Here is a 20,317-nt window from a genome sequence, read left to right on the forward strand (position 1 = left end):
CAAATTGCATGAGTTTCTTATAAGCTTTTTCTTTTTTTCTCTTTTTAAAAGAGCATTTGTTAAAACTGTTCTGTTATTTAAAGTGAACAAGATGATTAATCTTGTCAGCTCTCGTAATCTCCACTACAATTCTAGTCATATTCTGTGATTCTCAAATCCCAGCACCTGGAGTTAAGTGTTTTCTATCCCCCCACGTAAAGCAGTGTATGAGCCAGTGTAACCTATGTATGTAAAAAACAGGAGAGGAAGCATCCTGTGTAGGTGTTTGTTTGCTTTTTAAAATGATGTGATGTCTGAGCTACTCTGTTGGGGTGTTTTTTATGGGGCCTAAATCATAATCTTTTAGATGCATTGGATTAACAGTAGGACATCAGAAACCAAATGTTTGAAAGAAATAAAAAGTTTTATGACTGCTTGATTGCAAAGTCAACAATACAGCCTTCATCTTGTCCTGATTCTGACTAAACTCCTTTGAACTTTGCTGAAATTCCATCTTGGGAATTTCTTGGAACAGAGGTAAGAGGAGAGATCAGATAGTTTTTGGGGCATATATGGGGGGGAGCAGTGAGGGGGTTATTGATCCATTTTGAAAAATGTGGGTGTCTGGTACTCTGGGCATTATTAACTTGCAGAGAAAGCGGAATGAATTAGCTTCCCGATGTGTCCTGCTGTCTAGGCACTTCACATGCCGGTTTCATTGCTGAGCTACATGAGCACCTGGAAGCCAAGAGTGGATTTAGCTGCGCAGTGCTCCGTGAAGGAATTAGGATTAGCTCCATTTTGTGGATGAGCAGCGCGCGCTTCAGTTCCTCAAGGGATTTACCTGAGGTCATGCAAGCTGTCTGCAGACAGGTCTCCTGACTCTCACTTAAAGGTCTTGCCTGCTGGATAACCCTTTCCTGCTTGTGGGGAGTTGAAATGTCAGCTCCCTTTGGTTGCTGCTTCGCCCTTCCTGGAAGTGCCATGCAAACTCTGTGAGCTCCGGGCCAGCATGGCACTAGGATAGTCAAGAAATCTGTGCTTCTGGTCTGCCATGTGGCTCTCCTGATGATGAAACCCACCGCAGCTTCTCCCCGGGTGAATGGTTTGCGGTGAAAATGCTCTCTCTTGTTGTTGTTCTTGGGTTTATTATTATTTTTTTTTAACATCTGTTTTTTTGAAACCAACAAGGAGTGATCCCAGGATGGGATGCTGTCTAGAACATATCTGACGATGAAGCAGTAATTTATCTTGCCTAAATTCAGGAGGCCCTGTGAGGGACATGAGCACTACGGAATAATGGGGAGGGAGGGGTGTGTTTGTGATTATAATGCAGTGCCCCTGCAGGTATTTCTGTAACCTCGTGTGGTTTCTCGATATTGTCCTGACAGCTGAGCAAATGGAAACCAGTTTCCACCAAACTAGAGGACTAAGTGTTCCAGCTCTTCTCTCTTTTTCTTTTTTTTTTTTTAATTCTTTTATTATTTTTCTTTCCAAAACAAACCATGAACCTTTCAGTGTTTGGTTTGTTCCCAGGTGGGATCCTAACCCTTTTCCTGCTGGGGGAATACAGGGCGAGCAAGCGTAAGGCAGCTAATCCTCCCACAAATGTTAGTTTACTCAGCTACAGCTGTTCTTGGTTTGGGGGAATTAGAGTTGTATCCCTTTGTGGCATCGCTGACCCAGGCAGGGGTCATAACAATCCTCCCCAGCTGATCAAGAGTTCATTGGTTAGAAAGTCTTGTGCTTAATATTGTGATTTTTTTTTTTGAGCCTTTTTGGAAGTGCTAGGAGTTTTGTAGTTGAGCTGAAAAAAGTCAAGCAGTTTTCATGTCTTATGGATACATTTTGTCTTGCTTCCTGCCCAAGGAAATGGTTTGCAAGTAGCCAACGTCACGCTTTTTCCCTGTTTGAGGTTTGAGCATTCTTCCATCTCTTGGCCTTCACACGTGCCCAGAGGAGAGAAGGAAAATACAAGGAAGGTGTCAAAGGTAGTTAAAGGCAAAGGGAAAGACAAGGTGGTTGTTTTGTTGTTGTTTTTTCCCCTGAAGTTTACATTGTTTTAATTTTTTAGGCGATAAACCCTTCTGCTTTTTGGAAGAACTGTATTGACAATGAGTTTGTGTTAGCACATCATGCCAGTTAAGCAGAAGCAAGGTGTTCTCACACTCTCTGGTACCTCCTTTCAAAAACTCTTCTTTCCTGGTACCTCTGTATGTATGAGATCAGGACATGATGCATCTGCTGTCATAATGCTGGGAGCTGTGCTTCTCTGTTCAGTAACATACATAGTTAACTTCCCTTTAAAACTGTCACTTAACATTAGCTAACTCCTAGACTTTTGAAATACAGTATTACTGTTCTTTCCATATCCAATAGGAAAAATAGTGCTAGGATCTCTTAAGTTCTCCTTTGTAATGTTTTTTTTTCCAAACATACGTCCAATAGTGACCTTGGCTGGTAATTCTTTTTCCTGGGAAGTCTGAGGTTAAATTTAAAATAATTTTACAAGGTGAAATTACACGCACTGCTTCCTCTGTTCCAGATGCATGCCCTCTATACCTGAAAGATACAGTAGATATTTGATGACTCCTTAAATATTTCTGACAGTGTGAAGAGGGATTAGATGAAGAGCACATGCTTTCCTTCTGGCATAAAAGATTTTGTGTAAACAAGTATTCCAAATGGTCACATTCTTAGAATATTTTTTCATCAGGAATTACGGTTTTCTTCCATGAGATGAGGAAACTGGAATATAGTTTCAGAAAATAAAGGTACTGGGTGGAAAAACTCTGTCCTATCTTAATGAACAGTAAAAATATGTTTTAGTAGCAATAGATTATCTGCATAATCTAAAATTACGTTAATGACAAAAATAAATTCTAGTACCAGGTCACAATATATATTCTTGATATTGGCATATTCCCCACTCACTATTTTGAAAAAAGGAAATACGTTTTCCCAAATAACAAGTTGGCAGCATCCTTTGTTCTTTCACTGATGGACAAATGTCTGTCTTACCAAGCAACTGGTTGTTTCTTTTAACCAGTTAGTGGTGTTACTAGTTTAAAAGCTGACTATATTTAGTAGGCACCAAAGTCCAGGATCTCTTTCAGTAGGATTGCGAAGAAACAGAGGCTCTGATTTGAGGTGCCTTTACTGCTATGACACCCTGGGGACCCTGAGTACCTTTTCCAGTATAGCCAGGAGAGCAGTCCAGGTGGGAAGCTGCCTAATATCTCAGGTTCTTCGTGTCTCAGTACAGGCAGGTGACCTTCAAGGGTCCCTACAGATCCCTCCTAATTCATCTGTTTTCTTTGTGCACCATCTTTGATTTCTCCTTGAGAGGCTGCGAGGACATGGTGGTAGTAGATCCAATCTGGAGAGCCCTTCCTGTTGCCTGGCAGTTTTAGAGGCTGTCAAGGATTATGGGGTGAGAACATTTCTGCACTTAGACACTGAGAAGCAGGAACCTTGCAGGAGCCTGAAATACCACCTCATTTCTTTTCAAAGGCATGGTGCTCAGCCAGGAAACCTCTGAACAGAATAATCAAGAATAGCCGGCGAGTTTGGAAAATCTTGGCTATCTTTGCCAGTGACCTAATTCTAGCAGTAAAGCTGAAAATCCGTAGGTCGCAGTAAAGCAGGTTACTGCCTCCTCTTCAGCGAGGCAGGTTTCTGATGAATGGCCCAGCTGCTTTGCAGGCGCGTTGGTGGCATGGAGGAGGACACTGCCCTGCTTGGAGCAGCATTGCCAGACTTTGTGGCTGTAAGCACACTGCCTATCCTTAGAAGGGTAATTACAATGGTATTAGTGAGAACGAGGGCACAGGACACCGTTGGCTATTTAAAGAGTAGGTCTATTTTTAACCACCTTTTAACAAAGGTGGAGTTTTTATTAGACTGGGCTAGTCGAGGCTTTGTAATTAACAGGCCTGGGTTGCACGTTGGTGTTTACAGCTTGCTTTGCATGTTCCCTGATAGCCAAATGCAGGATTGTAACCGTATCCTACTGCCAGGCTGGCAAAACTGTGGTACCCGCATGGTCAGCAGTGAGCATGATTGAAAAGCTGTTGCTGAATGTTCCTGTGCAAGAGATACCTAGATGTGACCGTGCCGGCAGCAACTAGGCTGGGTTTTTAGGTCAGAAGGAGAATGTCACGTAGAGCATTCATGGCCTGTAAAGGCTGTAGGGTTTAGCATACTGTTGTAAGCACAGCTTAGCCTTGAAGGGGTTTAGCTGGTAACGTGGTGTATTGTGCTACAGTAAGGTGCAGTTAATTGTATTCACTGGGGATTAAAATACTTTATGGCTAACGGCCAAGATCAATAATAGTAGATCCTCAATATATAATTTTAGGGGGGATTAACTTTGATAAGTAATAATAGATTCCTCTCCAGAGCATCTGTTGCTATTTGCCATCTCTTAACAACTGCCCAGATTGCTTTCAAAGAAGAGGCAGAAAGCCATAGAGGAGCTGGGGGGAGGGAAGAGGAGCTGATGAAGGGGCACAGAGAGCTCGGTGCTAGATCTGGATGAAAATGAAGGGGTGAGAGAGAAAATGCCAGGCATTGATTGACTCCATTCCTCTGCTGGGCAGGTGGCCACCTATGCTGCTCTCATCACCTTTTCATTGTGAAGCACATGCTGTTATATTTGATCTTCTTCTACTGAGTTGAAGTAGTCTGTCTCATTGGTGCCTCTGAAGATCAAAGGGGTTAGGAAGGATGAGCAGTCACGTTACTGAACAGCTGTGAGTTCATTCTGGAGGTGGCACCTTCCAAAATGGTATCATTTTTATTACTGTGAGCATCAGTATTCAAATTTTTTTGCCATTCCTTTAAACATCCTAGTTTTTGAAGACATGAGATTACAGATGGTCTCTTTTTTATTATTATTATTTTATTCATTTAGATGAAGCTTCTGTATTCTAGCCCTCTAGTTCAAAGTGAAAAACTTCAAGATATGCAACAAATAGGACCCAGAGGCCCAGAAGTTACTGTGTGAGTAAGAAGAGCCCCAGATATATCACTTCAGCTTTGGAATCATAACATTGCTTTAGTCTTATTGTTTGGGATCTGCTTGATTTAGGATTTCAGAGTGCAGTCACGGGATGCTGTGTAGAAGTCAGTGCATTTGGCAACTGTATTCTTATTCCAAAGAGTTTCCAATCCAGTAGACTGTTGGGAAAAGAGGACCAAAACAAAAACCTGGGCAAACTGAAGGATGATGGCTGTGGATAGCAGAGTGGAGCAAACAGTCAGAGGACGGGGTGAAAAGGAAGGTAACAGAGACTTGGTGTGAGATGAGAGCAGTCCTACTCCCTGAAGTGCCCTCTGAAGTGAGAGTAGGACCCCGAGTCTTCCAAATGTGTCATTTTCACAGCCTTGTCAGCAATGCTGTGTCCTTGACTCCTGGAAGTGGAAGCTCTCTCACGTGTCCACGTAACTTGAGGTGCTTATCGGGCAAACCCTGCACCCACTGAACAACATGATTTACACCTAATGTTTGTACAGTGTGGACAGACTGATCGGCCTTTGGGAGATATAGCTATGAGTGTCTGTCATCCCTCCATATTGCAGCCCAGGAGACACGTGTCCTGCAGGAAAGCAGGATCTTGTATCCAAATCCCCCATATTTCACCAAGGGGTTGGAGACTGCCCGATTTTCCCTTTCTCTGTCCCTATCTTCCCATTTTTTAATTTTGGAAAGCCTTGAAGGAATTAATATGCCTTCAAAATGGTAATAAAATTAGGAGAGCCCTCTCAGTAGTATTCAGTTTTGTACCTAGAAGGACCTAAGGAAAGGGAGAGACTTTGACAGTTGTGTGACGTGGAGAGAGGTGAGGAGAGCATGTCTCCCTCCAGTCTGCAGTAGTAGGCTAGAAGGGCCCATGTTGGAACGGACCAGTGGTGGCAACAGACCACTTGGCACAAGATTTGTTGGTCTTGCAGCCCCTGTTTGCCAAGAGCCTGAAGCTCTTCCAGAGTTGAAATCAGTGATGAGTCTTCCTGTCTAGAAGAGTTGGGGGTAGAAGTAATTTCTGTGTGCTCTTGGCCATATTCTAGCTCTGAGGTGCAAGGCCCCGCTGGGCTCAGGCGGATAGTCCAGGCAGCGTTTGTAGAGCAGCCCCTTTTGAGGTTTCCAAGGTGTATTTTAAGTTAAAATCCTCGCTTTATGCTTACCTTAAGGTTTGTACCTTCCATTCCAGATGCAAGGAAGGGTTTGTCTGCTACAAAACCGGCCAGGTTTTTTCCAAATGTTTCAGTTCTTTGGGAAGATGCTTCTTTTCACGATGCATCTTACCTTGGTTTTGTGACTGAGTTGGCCTTTGGACAAACGCTGCTGTTACAGAGTGCATCGATACATCAATACATTGCTCTTTGAATTTAGTTTCTTCTTATGGGCTTGAATCAGGATGCTGCTTTCTTGAACAGTGCCACCAGTTATCTCCCTGGTATGCAGCTTGTCACCAGTCAGAGGTGCGTTGATTTCTGTGACTTTGAAAAGCTGCGTTGCCTTGGTTCTTTGTTTTTGTTACTATTATTGTTCTTACACTTGTTTAATCATGGATCTCTTCATTTGTGGTTTGTTTTTCATCCGCTCTTGATTTGAGAATACAGTTGGGTGCATGTTCATCTTTAACTTCTGCAGACAAATCTGGCATGGTTGGTTAAGATCAGGCTGAAAATGTTGCCCACAGAACTTTTTTGTTCCTTTAAATTCCTATTTATAATATGTTGTCAAATCTTTTTATTCTCGGTCCTAAATTTTCATTTCTTTGTTTCTCTTAAATGATAGGCTTAAAAAAACCTCAAAGATCTAAAGGCTTTTGTTCCAATTACTTTTTCATGATACATTTTATTAGCATTTGCAGTACAAATACTCCTACATGTCAGGGAGCCATCCTTAGAAATTGACTGGAAACAAAAGAGGCAAAGGAGCAAGTTATCTCCTTCAACTGGGAGCAGATGCAGGAAAATAAATAATGGTGAGAAGAGACCTGCTTTAAAATCGGAAAGCCACGGCTTGCTCTGAATGATTTCACAGCTCAGGTGGAGATCGTTAACTTTTAACTGCTTGTTTCTGAGCCAGATTTCCTTCTAACACGCGTGTCTCGTCCCTGGTGGAACTGGGGTGAGCGGGTGTGAGTGTGTTTATTGGGGGCTGGCCGGACGCCACCGCGGCATTACTGCGGGTGGCTGGAGGGCTCGCGGCAATTGCATAATGATCTGCAGCGGGGAGAGCACGGACTCGGCCCCAAGGGCCGCCCGAATCGCCAGTCCCCGTCCAGGTGCTTGGCAAAACCTCCTCTCCCTTCGCTGGAGACAAGCGTTCAGTAACGCAGGGAGTAGGTACCGTTGCAGAGAGGGCTGGGCTGGGGGTTAGAGACAAGAGTCAGGAAAAACAGTCATACAACGGCTGTTAGAGACAAGCACAGCCCTGACCTGTGAATTGCTTTTAGAAGGAAACAATTTTTTTTTTTTTCCCCGTTTTCCCTGCAGTGTGGTTTTTGCATGTGTTTCTCGTTACTTTTATCTCAAAATCATTCTCATTCAATGAATTATTGATGTGGGGTCACTTGCGTTTCTCCAGGAATTGGTTTCTTTAACCAGTGATCCCTCCTGAATTTTTTAAGCAATCTATTAGCTCTGAAATCCAAACAAAGTTTCTAATTTCAGGGTTAAATTAGACTCGACTTTGAAAAGATGTAGAGGGAGGAGGAGGGAAAAGGGGAGAGATGATAATGTCCTTTTCCATGTTAGGATCTTCCTTCTGCTGGTTCTTACGGTGGTTCTTGTTTGGTTTGGTTCTGGTTTTTTAACATCTCTTGGAGATCAAGTGTCTGATTTAGCCTCAGTTGGACCTGAGCATATTCCTAATGTTAAGCACATGCTTAAATCCACTGTTGAATTGGAGCCCTATAGACCTGCAGACATACTACAAAAATATCTGGGAAATGCTTTTCTTTTCCCTCATGCTCCCTTCTTTCAACATACAAAAATCAGAATTCAGCATTTTGAAATGCTGCTGAAGGCAAGTTGGTCATTTCCTGCTGGGAGGAAGGCTTGATCTTTTAAAGATGGGAAGAGAGAGTGTGTGTGTGTGTTTTGCAGATGTTCAGGCCTTGATTCAGCAAAGTCCATCAGCAGTGTCTGATGGGGGGGGATAGTGCTGAATCTGGTAAACCTGCTGCTTCGGAGCCGTGTGTGCACGTGTGTTTGACTGGCTCCTCAGCAGAGAAAGTTTCTTGTCTCAGTTTCCATAGCTTCTGCCCATGGTGGAAGCCAGAAAAAAAAACACAAACCCAAAACATGTCCTAGCAAAGAAGCTGCAGTCTCTCCAGGGATGTTTACGTACAGGGGTGGCTCCCTGACAGCAATGGCCCACAGCCATTGCTGCAGCAGTGGCTTTCCAGCCCTGGGCTGGCCTTCGCAGGGGGTTCCTCGGGCATTGAAGGTAGGTGGGTAGCCCCTTTGGGACCAGCAGACACAGGGCCTGGACTGCCACCGCAGGTCCCTCAGCTGTCTGGGGACCTCACAGCCAGAGAAGAGGCTGGTGGCTTTGTGCCCAGCTTGCTGTGGTGCAGAGTGGTGGGGTAGGTTGATTCCTACCCAAACCCCTCAAAAATACCCTCAGAGGAATGAAGGAAGGAAATGGGGAATTTTTTTTTTTTTTTTTTTTTTGCACTCACATCTTTTGCTGCACTGCAGTTTTGGTCCAGGCGAAAGGGAGCCTGGTTCCTGCAGTGGGATTTGGGTGCGTGTTGTAGAGTGAGACAGCTGAAGCTGCGAGCAAAAAGCACGCATAAATAAAGGCTTCCTCGTGCTTTATATAATCAGAGCAGATGATGTCATTGGGAACTGGAGAGGAGAGGAGCTGAGATGAGAGGAGAGCAGGCTGTGAAATTACAGCCCTCTGCAGCCAGGCAGAGCCAGCGCAAGGAGGGGCTGCAGGGAGCAAGGACCAGGCTCCTCTCCGATAGAGGCTGGGGGCAGAGGGCCTTGGGGGCTTGGGCTTGGAGAGGAGCTGGGGGGTAGAAGTAGATAATCCAAATAGTCAAAAGCTGTCACACAGGCACAAAGTGAAAGGGGGGAGAACAGCATGTGCCCAGTGGGGCTGGCATTTCAGGGGCCAGCACCCCCTTCTTCCAATGCAGCCACCTATAGCTTGCTGTGGATGAGCTGGTGGGGGACCATGGGGCTGCTGGGCTTGCTCATCCCTCTTCTGCTTCAGTCTCCTGGCCCGTCGTCTGTTTAGGGGCTGATTTACCTTTTCCCACGGCAGCTCCTGGCAGAGAAGAGAGGGCATCCTTGCTTTGCTTGCCCTCCACATCCCAGAGAAACTAACTTCTAGGCTCCTCCTGGCACTGCACAGGGAGGAAGCAGAAGCGGCAGAGGGGCTCTGTCCCAGCCAGAATTGCCAGGTGGAACAGGGTAAAAGGTTGTCCTCAGCTCTTTGGGACAGTGAGGCATGTGGTAGGCTCTGGTTTTCCGAAGCCTCTCAGATACTTTGCTCCTTTCCTGGCCACCCTGATGGCCCACATGGGAATCTCAAGTAGGAGTATTCCCCCTCATCAGGCTGAGCCAGGAGGGTGGCACCGGGCTGATCTCTTGGGAAAGAGGAGAGCCCCCTCCTTTCAGATCCTCTGTGGATTCCTTCTTCAGCACATCCAGCATCTATCCTGTGATCAGGTTGGTTCTGTGAGAGCTTGAATTTTTCCAAGGTCGCTTAAGCAGGAGAAAGGGCTCCAGTTTCTCCAGTCTCCCCTGCAGCTAGCATGCAAAGGCTTTGGCCTCAGCAGAAACTGGAATTCTCCTTCTGTCATCCTCTGTCTTCCCTGGGATGAAGGCAGCGAGAGGCAGCAGCCCTTCGCGCCAAGCCCGGGTTGTTTCTCTGTTATATAACAATATGGGCATTTAGACTTGTTTTTCCAGATATTGGCAGATGCGTCAAATATTGGCATAATCTAGTGGTTTACATGGAAAGCCGTCTGGCTCTGTCTGGAACCTGCACAATGCTGGTATTTTCATTGAATACAAGAGCCTGCAGCGTTGTTAAAGCCACGTTGCAACAGAGTCCAGGTAAACAAAGGGAAAAGACATTCATGTCATGGCCCGACCTGTGGGATTACAGTTGTCCAGGTACAACTCCAGCGCTTGATAAGAAAGATTAATAGGTTTTTCATTGCTGTCTCTCTGAAATGGTCTTTTAGCTAAGTTTGCTGTGATGCTTTTGAGCTCTGGAGTTTTATTTCTGGGTTTTACTGAAGCCACCCATTGGTGTGTCAGACCTGCCTGTGTGCTCTGTGCTTTACGAACCCATAATGGTCCTCTCGGGCTGTTGGAAGCTGAGAGAGGTCAGGGACTGTGACCAGGTTAGACTTTAAAAATAAAAAGGCCAAGTATTGAGCACTGTGGAGGGGAGAAAGGTGGGGAAGCTGTTTGATTTTGATCTCTCTGAAAGAAACCAACATGCTCGTGTGCCAGGACTGTATGCAGGCTTGGTGGCTCTTTGCTGTCCCAGCTGCACTGGGCCAGGGACCTCCTAAGCAGCTCCACCAGTTGTCCAGCAGTCATCCCCAGCAGCAGGACATGACTGCTGGGGCTGTCCCCCATCTGCAGCAGCCTGCACACCGAGGCTGGCCCACTGCTGTGTGCCGATGAAAAGCCCAGTGCGTTTCCCTTGGTTAGGCTGTGGTTGGAGACACAAGTGCACTTAGGTCTTCAGTGGAGTCAAAACTCAGTGTGGCTCAGCTCTGGGTGCAAAACAAGGGGAAAACCCAGCAGCAGCAACCCAGAAGTGATTGCTTTGATCAAACCTGTTCCAAACCTGTCTCAGCTCAGCCAACACCACCCACCCCTGCAGTGTGCTCATTGCCTGAGTTGTGCTACGTGCCACCATGAGCTTATCAGCTCATGCTCACAACCTCTGTCACAGGCAGGTGTCCCTTCCTGATGCCTGGCGTGCTGGCAGAGGCCCTCACCCCTGCTGCAGGCCACGGCCTTTGGCGAACAGCCAGCAGAGCCACTGGCAGGAGCAGCTTCTCTGACAACCTGCTGTGTGAGCCTGGGCGAGTCTTCTGGGCTTTGAGAGCCAATGTGGGGATCCAGACCTGGGGGAATGTCCCCCTCTGGGGCCACGTGTGCTGGGGAGGCAACTCTCTGCCAGCTTCTCCGGTGTCCTCATGAGGACAGACCCCTCTGACTGCTTTGTCCTCTCCCTGCTCTTGCCTACAGAACATGATAACCTTCTTCAATCCACCACGGTCCTGGGGCACACCAGCAAGAGTTTCAGTGTCTGGGGTTCTGTTAAGTGGCCGGATCTTTGCGTGTAGCATTCAGGTGCTTAACATGGTTGATCTCACTGAGTCTGCTCATAACCTCGCTTTTGACATAGCAGATCAGTGCCACCCCTTTAACTGCTGTCTCAGCAATCCCCCCAGTGCTCACTCCTGCCCAAAGCGGTTCCAAGAATCACCGTTCTTGGTGCAGCACCTTCCCCAGTTCCTGGTAAAACCTCCAGTGCTGAGACTCAGCCCAAAACTCAGGCTGTAAATGCGTTGTCCATTTCTCTCCGCATTCAGGAGTGGACTGTGATACATTTGGCACTGGTTAGATGTTGATTCCCCGAACTTTTTGTTTTCTGTTGCACAAATAATTCAGTTTTCATGATGGGCTAAGAGCTGCCCTTGCCCAGCAGGGCAGGGGAGAGTCTGCCGTCCCTACCTGTAGCAGATGCTCTGTAGCAAGTCCCCTGTTAGTTGGAACCAGCTGTTCCTCAGCCCCCAGACCTCTGCACACATCTTTAGTTCTGCTTGGGCTGATCCTGTAAATTGAAGTATGGCTGGTGCTTGTACTTGTGCTGTGAAGAGACACGTGCTGCTCTGCTGCAGCTTGATGGCTGTGCTCTGGCAGCTCTGACTCGGTGACTTTTGTGGCCATTCAGGAAATCTGTGGCATAGCCAAAAGTGACTTCAATACCCAGAATGTATTTAACCACAGGATCATCATCTTCCTCCTCCTTTCTCTAGCTGCAAGAAATCAGCGTCCAGTCTCCCATGGGATGACAGGAGCTATAGCGCCAGGGAGAACCAGCGATGCTTTTTCATTGCTGACCCTACAAGTCATCATGAGACACTGAGCAAACACCTGTAGTGGGTGCACACAACCCCTGTTGGTCAAGCTCTGCGTTGAAAACGGGCTTCCAAGTAGAGAAAATACACCCGTGTCAGCCATATGGGTTTAATGTCAGTGGGGTTTGCCCTAGAGCAAGCAGAGAAGTAGAAGATGAGATTGATGTGATTACTATTTTTTCAGTTTGATTTTTGGATTATGATCTCCCTTTCCCCATCCCTCTGGTTGTTAATATTTAATGAAAAACACATGTTCTTCAAGGCCCTTACTGGTCACACACAGCCCTGTGGCTGTTCTTGAGACAGAATGATGGACCTTTTGTAAAGAGATTTATAATAGAAGCAGTGAGGAGCTCACAGCTCCAGCACTGCGAGAGAACAGTCCCCTGTGCTGACAGTTCATCAGCAAAACCCCTGACCCTTCCACCCTTAATCATCCTTGCTTGTCACTGACATAATTGCCTGATTACAGACTTCTCTCCCCCACCCCTTTCAAACTGGGGGCAATAGTGAATTTGAAAAACAAATGGAAATGAACTGTCCATGCTCTTTTTTCTTTCTTCTTTTTTTTTTTTTTTTCCTTTTTTCCTGCACTGAGATGGATCAGGCGAAGATTCAGTTTCTTTGTGCACGAGCAGGGGCAGGGATAGGCTTTCAGGACTCTTTTGCACCGGTGTTTCTTGCATGTGAATGGTGGAGCTGATGTCATTGTGTTATTGATTGGGATGACAAGTTTGGACATAAATCATTAATGTCTGGGAAAGAGAGAAGGAGGGGAAAAAGGCAACCCATACTTGATAGTTTTCCATAAATCTGCTGTTCATTCCTGCATAGGTGATACAGAAGAGGAGACAGCAGGAGCAGTTTTCCTGTGCAGCCCGAGGACGATGTGCTTTGCTGCTGCTGCCTGGACCATTTTCCCCAGAACATGTTTCTGTATTCTGCAGAAAATGGCTCATATCATCAGCAATGCTGTCGTGCTTGAGCCTGTCTTTGTAGACATGAGCCAAGGTCAGAAGACTGCCCAGGGGAAGGTCTTGGGTTCTCTTGTTCCCACAGACCTTGCAGTCCCAGCAGCATTTCAGACCTGGGCCCAGGAAGGAGTGAGAGCGCAGTGCTTGGGAACTACCATCACTCTAGCTCTTTTAACTGCCAGCAGGGATTGTTTGGGTGTTTTGGGATGACATTTTTTTCATTAATCTTCTTAATTTGGTGTAAAAAGACAGTGCTCAGATCAGTTCATAGCAAATGTCCCTGAGCCAGCAGTGCACAAGTGTGCAGGGGTAGCGGTCATTCGAAACTGCTTTCACAAAAGTTCTTCTCAGCAGATCAGACAGCAAATAGCTGAGAGAGAGAGAGGAAACCCAGGAGATATTTGTGCCATTTGCCTGTGAGCCTTGCCCCTGCACAAAGTTCATCCAGATGAGTCAGATTATCACTTCAGACAGCAAGAAAATAAATAGTGTCTGTCAGGGGTTAGCAATAATGCAAGTATTGGTGAGCAGCTGATGTTTGCAGTGTAAATAGTTTAGTGGCAGTCTGTCCTGGTACCTGTGGGGAAACTCGTGATGTGTGGAAAGAGGGAAACGTGAATAGTGCCTCGTAGCAGGGAAGCAGAGAAGGAAATGATATTCCCTTTCTGAAGCCATATCTCTGATCCTCCTCTTCTCCACTTCCAGCCGAGCTCACCTCCGCCTGTGTCTAGAACGCTTAAAAGTTCTGATACCGCTGGGACCAGACTGCACCAGGCACACAACGCTTGGGCTGCTCAACAAAGCCAAAGCACATATCAAGGTAAGAGCTGCTTCTCCCAGCTGCTTTCAGTCTGGGATGTTGGGAAGCGCAATTCAGTCGCTCACTCTTGCTGCCTAGATGTAACTCTGTTGAAGGACACTAACACCTTTTTAAAAAAAAAAAAAAAAAGCACGCAAGTCTTGCCCCCTTGGGTAATCATTTATCATTGCTACAGGCCACATTATTAGAAGAGTCCATAATGAACTCCGTTAACTACAGAAATGATTGATTTGGAGAGCCAGGGGTCTTGTTCTGTATCGTGATCGTTTGTTGACAGCTGCATCTCTTTAAAGGAAAACATACCTACTGTTGAGTGACTGCATTCTGATGGGAAATGCAGCTTTTTTTTTTTGTTCTGATGTGCTAGTGAGTTTCCACTGCCGAAGCATTAGCACAAACCACAAGAGTGTGAGACGGGGTTGGCTTGCTGGGGTTTCGTGTGTGAACCTGCCAGCCAGCCCAGCACTCTGTTAGATTCGCTTTTGGCAAAGCGAAGCATGAAAAGAAAATGCAGCATTGTTACTATCTGGAAGAGGCTGAAATGCTTTGTTGCAGGTCAGGGTAGCGGGAGGGAGGATGGGTGGTGAAGGAGAAAAGGCACTGCCGAAGGGACAGAGTTAGCCTGAAATGACTCCTCCTTATGCAATGTGCTTGTGGAAGGAAACAAAGAACAGTGCCCTGGTAGATTTCCCAGCTGTGATCAAAGAAATCTGTAGTAGGTTATGTAAATGGCTTACTGAATAGAAAACTGTTTCTGAGAAATCCTACTAACCCGTGCAGCAAGGAACACAGAACTCCCAGGGCACGTTTTAATGTTACAGTGGATCATAACAACCCCTGAATTGCTTTGGTTAAGGGAATTGAGGCCCCTTCGTGGACACATTTGGTAATGCAAGTGGCTGAACCCACGTGGAATGACCCACTAACTGCTGCAATTCAAGTCGTTTCCCCTGGAGAGGCTCTGTCTTCAGAGACACTTTCTGCTAATGTGTATGATTTGTCAGCGCTTGGGAAGTGGAAAAGATGTGAGGAGATGGGATTGTTCTTGGGGACTGCAAGGCAGCTTGGTTCAGGGCTCTTCTGCAGCTTAAATCCTTCTGGGACCTGGGAATGTCTAAGCAAAGCAGGTGGCTGGGCAGTGGAGGTGGGAGGGAAGGAGAAAAGGATGAAACTAATTATTGAGTCCTGTTTGATCATGTCAGAAACTTGAAGAAACTGACAGGAGAAGCCAACACCAGCTTGAGAACCTGGAACGAGAACACAGATTCCTAAAGAGAAGACTGGAACAACTACAGGGTCCTCAGGAGATAGAGCGAATACGAATGGACAGCATTGGATCTACCATTTCCTCGGATCGCTCAGACTCGGAGCGAGGTGGGTGTCACTGAACTAGCACCGAAACCCCAGGACTCTGCGAAACAAGGGCATGAGATTCATCCATTCCTTGTCTCTCAGCCAACCCCTTCTTATGGCCGTTGGTATTTAGGCTACCGATTTTGCCCCCACACGTGCACAGACGCACACACATACATATTTATATATGTATATATGAAGAGCTTAGGATTTTGCATGAATTATAATTAAGTCTGGAAGAAGTGTTGTTATTGTTAACTTGAGCTGATTTCTGTGGCATTTAAAGTGACCTGTTTATCTGAAAATCATTTTAAAGTGCTGAACCACTAGTTAGGAAAAATAATGTGATCCCAAGATGGTGGCTAAAAACCTGATGGTAAAGTTGATATATCCATTGTGCTCCTTGGTCTACTGAGTCTCTCAGCAGCACAAAGAGGAGAACCTAAGAAGATATTAGTGGGACTGGAACAGATGTTGCAAAGCAGCATCCAGCTTCTCATTCTGTATTTGGGCCACAGTATAGCCAAGCAAACAGAACCAGGCAAATTGCCTCTTAAAATTCATGGAGTCATTCTACTCACCCCTTCTTTTTTTTTTTTTTTTTTTTTTCTTCCCCCCCAAGCTTCTCATAGAGCTCATCTCCTTCGTTAAAACTAGATAGAGATGACCTGAATAGCTAACTGAATCCAGATAACTTAGTGTTGTTTTTTTAAAATCTCAGCTGTGGAGAGATGGTTAGGCACAATAGATGGTTTGATATTTATTACCAGACCCAAAGATGCTGTATAGTTTGGATGTGAGTCTGTAGTTTTTAAAAAAAAAAAAAACAAAACAAAAAAAAACACCTCATTTTGGAAAATTCCTAAATGGTATGGGAACCAAGATGTCTGGTTAACTGGATCTCTGGTTTCTAAGTCCTTCTTAAAAATAATATTTGTGTTCTAGAATCCACAGAGCATCTCTGAGAGTAACCCAGACCCCCATGATAGTGCGTTGTAATGCCCTATATGAGTGGTACCGGCATTGGCAACGTGGTGTCAAGCAAGTAGCACATTTCAGGGTAACTTCATGCTCCTTTTTCTCTGTTGCCATCTGGTTTCTCTTTCTTTTTGTTTCCAACACTGGGGTAGTTGAGCTCCAAAGAAAGAGGTAGCAGAACAAGTTCAGGCCCACCTGTGCTTGTATGTGGCCTGCAGGCTGGAGGAGTCACATCCCTTTGCTGAGTCCCAAGGAAAAACTCCAAGCTGCTATCTAGTCTTTTTATAAATCACATCCACAGCCCATCCCGCTCCAAGGCATTCTATGATTCTATGGAAAGTCTTCCTGCCGGACAGCTGCTTCATCCCTGGCTGGGGGAGTCCCAGCAGCTTGCTGGCTTGAAGGGAGCAGCTGCCTCCGTGGTTCTAACCTGTGTGCATTTCTCTCTTTTTCTTTTTTAGAAGAGATTGAAGTGGACGTTGAAAGCACAGAGTTCTCCCATGGAGAAGTGGACAATATCAGCACAACCAGCATCAGTGACATTGATGATCACAGCAGCTTGCAGAGTATTGGGAGTGACGAGGGTTACTCCAGCGCCAGTGTGAAGCTCTCGTTTGCTTCCTAGAACCAAGTGAGACAACAGTGCAGGGCGAGTGATTTCACTGAGGTTAATAAACTGGGTCTTAGATGCCAGTATCCTCTTTCAGAAATGTCGTATTGACAGCTAGTCCTGGAGAGACCTGTATATAAAGCTTTTCGGATAAAGGAAGCCTCCACAGAAACCCACATGTGTTCACTTGGTCACGTTACCAATCTCAGTTCCTGCTGGCAAAAAGTTAGGCCAAACACTAGTCCCTTTGAAGTCAGTGAAATCCATTTGTTTCTGTGGGACCTGGATCTAGACCTTAGTGTTGAAACACTTTGTTTTGAATTTATTTGTTTGAAAGAGGATACTAGAGACTCATCCCTCTCTTTCTGTCATGAGATCTGAGAAATGTCAGAATTTCTTAAATTGTATTCAGGTTGAACAACCTAGTTTAGGCCCTTCTGAAGAGCTTTTCTGGTCCTAAAAGGACCGTGTCCTACAGTTTATCACAATCCAATGCTGTCGTAATCTAGGAAATCTAAGCAGGCTTACATAGCCTAGGAATAACAGTGACAATAATGATTAAGGTCTCATTCTGTGCCCAAAGAGAGAGAGGGGCAGCAAAGAGAGATGTTCAGGAGAGAACACCATTCAGCTCAGCTTTCTTTTGGACATCATTTAAAAAGCAAGTACCTCTGATGCCTGGCTAAAGCAAGAGGTACTCACTTGTAATCTTACCAGCACATTGTGGGCTGTGGCACCGACAGCATATCTCCCAGTAGGTGGGTGCCCGTACGCAGGCACACAACCAGCTGGGGACAGAGAAAAACCAGCACATACCAGAGGTGATGTGCCAGAAAGTCATGCCCAGATACTGAGCCACTATGACCTTTTTATTTGAAGAGATTTTTTGATAAACATTTGTAAATGTGTTGGGAGGGAAAACACCCCAAGTCTGATGCGTCTTTTTAGAGCTTGTCCATATGAAATCTTAGATGTCTTTTATATGAATTTATGCCGTCAAAAAAGATCTCTGTTTTGATGAAGCACTTGACCCAATGAAATGCAAAGATGGTTTTTGCCGTGCACACAACGGATGAAGGCTGTGCTAGCTGGAGAGGGCCAGGTTTGGTGGGGGTTTCTTCGGTTTTCTTTTTAGAATCATTCCCTTTGCTGACTTTTGAAGTTCCAGTCCGGTAGTTAACCTTGCTAAGCTCAGCACGTCTCTCATGTTAATATAACATTTTGACTGCACGTCCTGTTCCCAAGGGCCTTGCCATCTTACCTGTGCAGGTGCTGTTAAGAGCTATTATAGCGAATGTTTTCTAATTTTCTCAGAGACGAACATTCTAACCTGCACTTTGAGGGCTTTGCTTTTTTTTTATTTTTGTCTTTTTAATGGCCAGGATTATTTTGTTTTCCAAGTTTTAAAAACCTTAATAGAGTCCTCACCTATGGCATTGTTTGAAACTTTGTATATCCTTAAGTAATTTAACTACCCTTCATTACTAAGAAGAAAAAAAAAAAGAGGAAAAAATGCTTTATAAAATTCATAACTTATTGCTGATTTGAATGGGTTGTTAATTTCAGTCCTTTAGATTTTATTTTATTGTTTTAGGTAGGGTTGGGCGAAAAGAGGTAAAATAAAATAAAAAAAAATAAAAGACAACCTTGTTTAGCAGTGCAGTGGAATTGTGTTTAAATGTTAGCATATGGTCCCCATTAAAGTAGCACTTTAACGCCATTAAACATTTCTGTATCTGAAATGAGTCGTGTTCTTCCATCTTGGTCATTCGTATCACTTCAGCCGGCTCTGTTCTTTGTGCCCTTCGATCTTGTGATGAGATGGTCCTGAGCGAGTGCTGTAGACTTTTGCATTATAAGTTGCCTGTGTTTTAAATATTCTGATGTTTCCCCCACTCTCTGCCAAAATGTGTCATCCCCTGTAAGAGTCACAACACACAATAATCTGTAATGAATGATTTCTGTTTGTTTTGGGTTTTTTAGATTAATTTGTTTACTAAGTCTGGATCAGGTTGTGGTTGTTAAATCTGTTTTCACTTGTGTGTGTAATCCAGAGGCTCAGTACATCTGTTCCTCTTCCTTCTGGGAGGTGACCTGGCAGGAGCAGGAGTCTGCCACAGACCGAGTTGAGCTCTAGGTTAACAAATGGAGCCCGAGGGTTTTTGAAGAAGAAATGTGCCTTGGATTTATGTTTGGGGTCTGTATAATCTCTGGATGACACAAGGTTTGAGAAAGTCTTCCGAGTGGTGAAAAGTGATAAACTTTAGCAAGGCCTGATTTATTTATTTATCATTCATTATTATTCTCTCAGCTTAATTTTACAAGAACACGGTGGCTTCTCCTGTAAAACCAGAACTGGGTGTGCTTCCCTTAGGCAACTTGCCCACACAGCAGACCCACACGGGCGCTCTCAGCTCCTTCGTACGCTCACTCTGTCAAGTCTTCCCCCTGTAAATTAGATCACGGTGGGTCCTTTTGCTACCGACAAACCCATTAAAACAACCATCCAGCATTTTCCTCCTTTTGACACAAGCGTATTACAGTGTGTCATCTCGCGTCTGGGGACAAGGTGGAGATGACTATCTGGCTGCATTTGTCATGGTTATCATGTGGCGAGTTGTCACCTGAAGGTCATTTTAATGTCCATTCCATTAGAGGCATGTCAGTGATGAAGGTGGTCTCAAGAAATCCATAGGTCAATAGAAATGGGGTTAAACATACAGAGCTATCATTTTCCAGGTTTTCTGGTTGTGTTTTCCTTTTTGTTGGTTTGTCTCTACCATCTGATTCCGGCCTCCAAGCTCCAGCCTCATGCTTTGCTGCTTTCTTCTCTTGCTGCTCCCTGTTTGTAGCCTGTGTTCCCATGTTGCCTGCTTGAAATCGGGGAAACATTTGGCTTCAGTGGAAGTGGGATCACTCATGTCCACTAAATGGAGATAGCCTGTCTGTTTTGTGTTTTTTTTTTTTTTCCCTTAATTTCCCTATGGTAAGCTTTTGTTGCATATTTTCTGGCACCAGCCACACATCATTGGAAAGAGAAACCAGGATCACTTCCTGGAAGATAATGATAAAACCCAGGATTTCATTCTGAGGTTAGCGAGGTGAGGTTTGATGTGTCGCTGAAGTTGCTTTATCGGGTCGTATGTTAACAGGTCGCTTGGATACATGGTATGGATGTTTACCATAGTCCTGGTGCAAACATCCCTCCTTATCCTCCTTTGGGATCTAAGTGAAGGTTTTTAAAGCGCAGATGAAGATTGGACAAACCGCTGTGCAAAGAGTGGCACCAGCGGCAAGGCAGGGAGTGATACTTCTCTTGGGCCTGGCCCAGGAATGTTTTCCATAATCCCAGTCTGAGCGTAAACATTGAGACGTTCAAGTGGTGATGGTTTCACGAAGTACTGCCTCAGCACTGGTGCCGGTGAGTGGAACATCGGTGGGAAGTACAGGAGCTTGCTATCGGTTT

The 20,317-nt window shown here is 45.2% G+C and overlaps 1 protein-coding gene across 2 annotated transcripts in view; it reads left to right on the plus strand.

Annotated features, from left to right (window-relative positions):
- MXI1 (MAX interactor 1, dimerization protein) overlaps positions 1-18,595 on the plus strand; it is a 56,891-nt gene extending 38,296 nt beyond the window's left edge. The window contains exons 4-6 of one of the 2 annotated variants that reach the window (XM_074158870.1): positions 13,796-13,910; positions 15,113-15,284; positions 16,703-18,590. In XM_074158870.1, coding sequence (XP_074014971.1) covers positions 13,796-13,910; positions 15,113-15,284; positions 16,703-16,866 — 451 coding nt within the window. In that variant the 3' untranslated portion in view covers positions 16,867-18,590. Of the gene's footprint in view, positions 1-13,795; positions 13,911-15,112; positions 15,285-16,702 lie in introns of both variants that reach the window. The other variant, XM_074158871.1, reaches the window with a different exon arrangement.
- Positions 18,596-20,317: the final 1,722 nt, after the last annotated feature.

The sequence above is a fragment of the Numenius arquata genome, chromosome 15 (assembly GCF_964106895.1).
Source record: "Numenius arquata chromosome 15, bNumArq3.hap1.1, whole genome shotgun sequence".
NCBI classification, from domain to species: Eukaryota; Metazoa; Chordata; class Aves; order Charadriiformes; family Scolopacidae; genus Numenius; species Numenius arquata.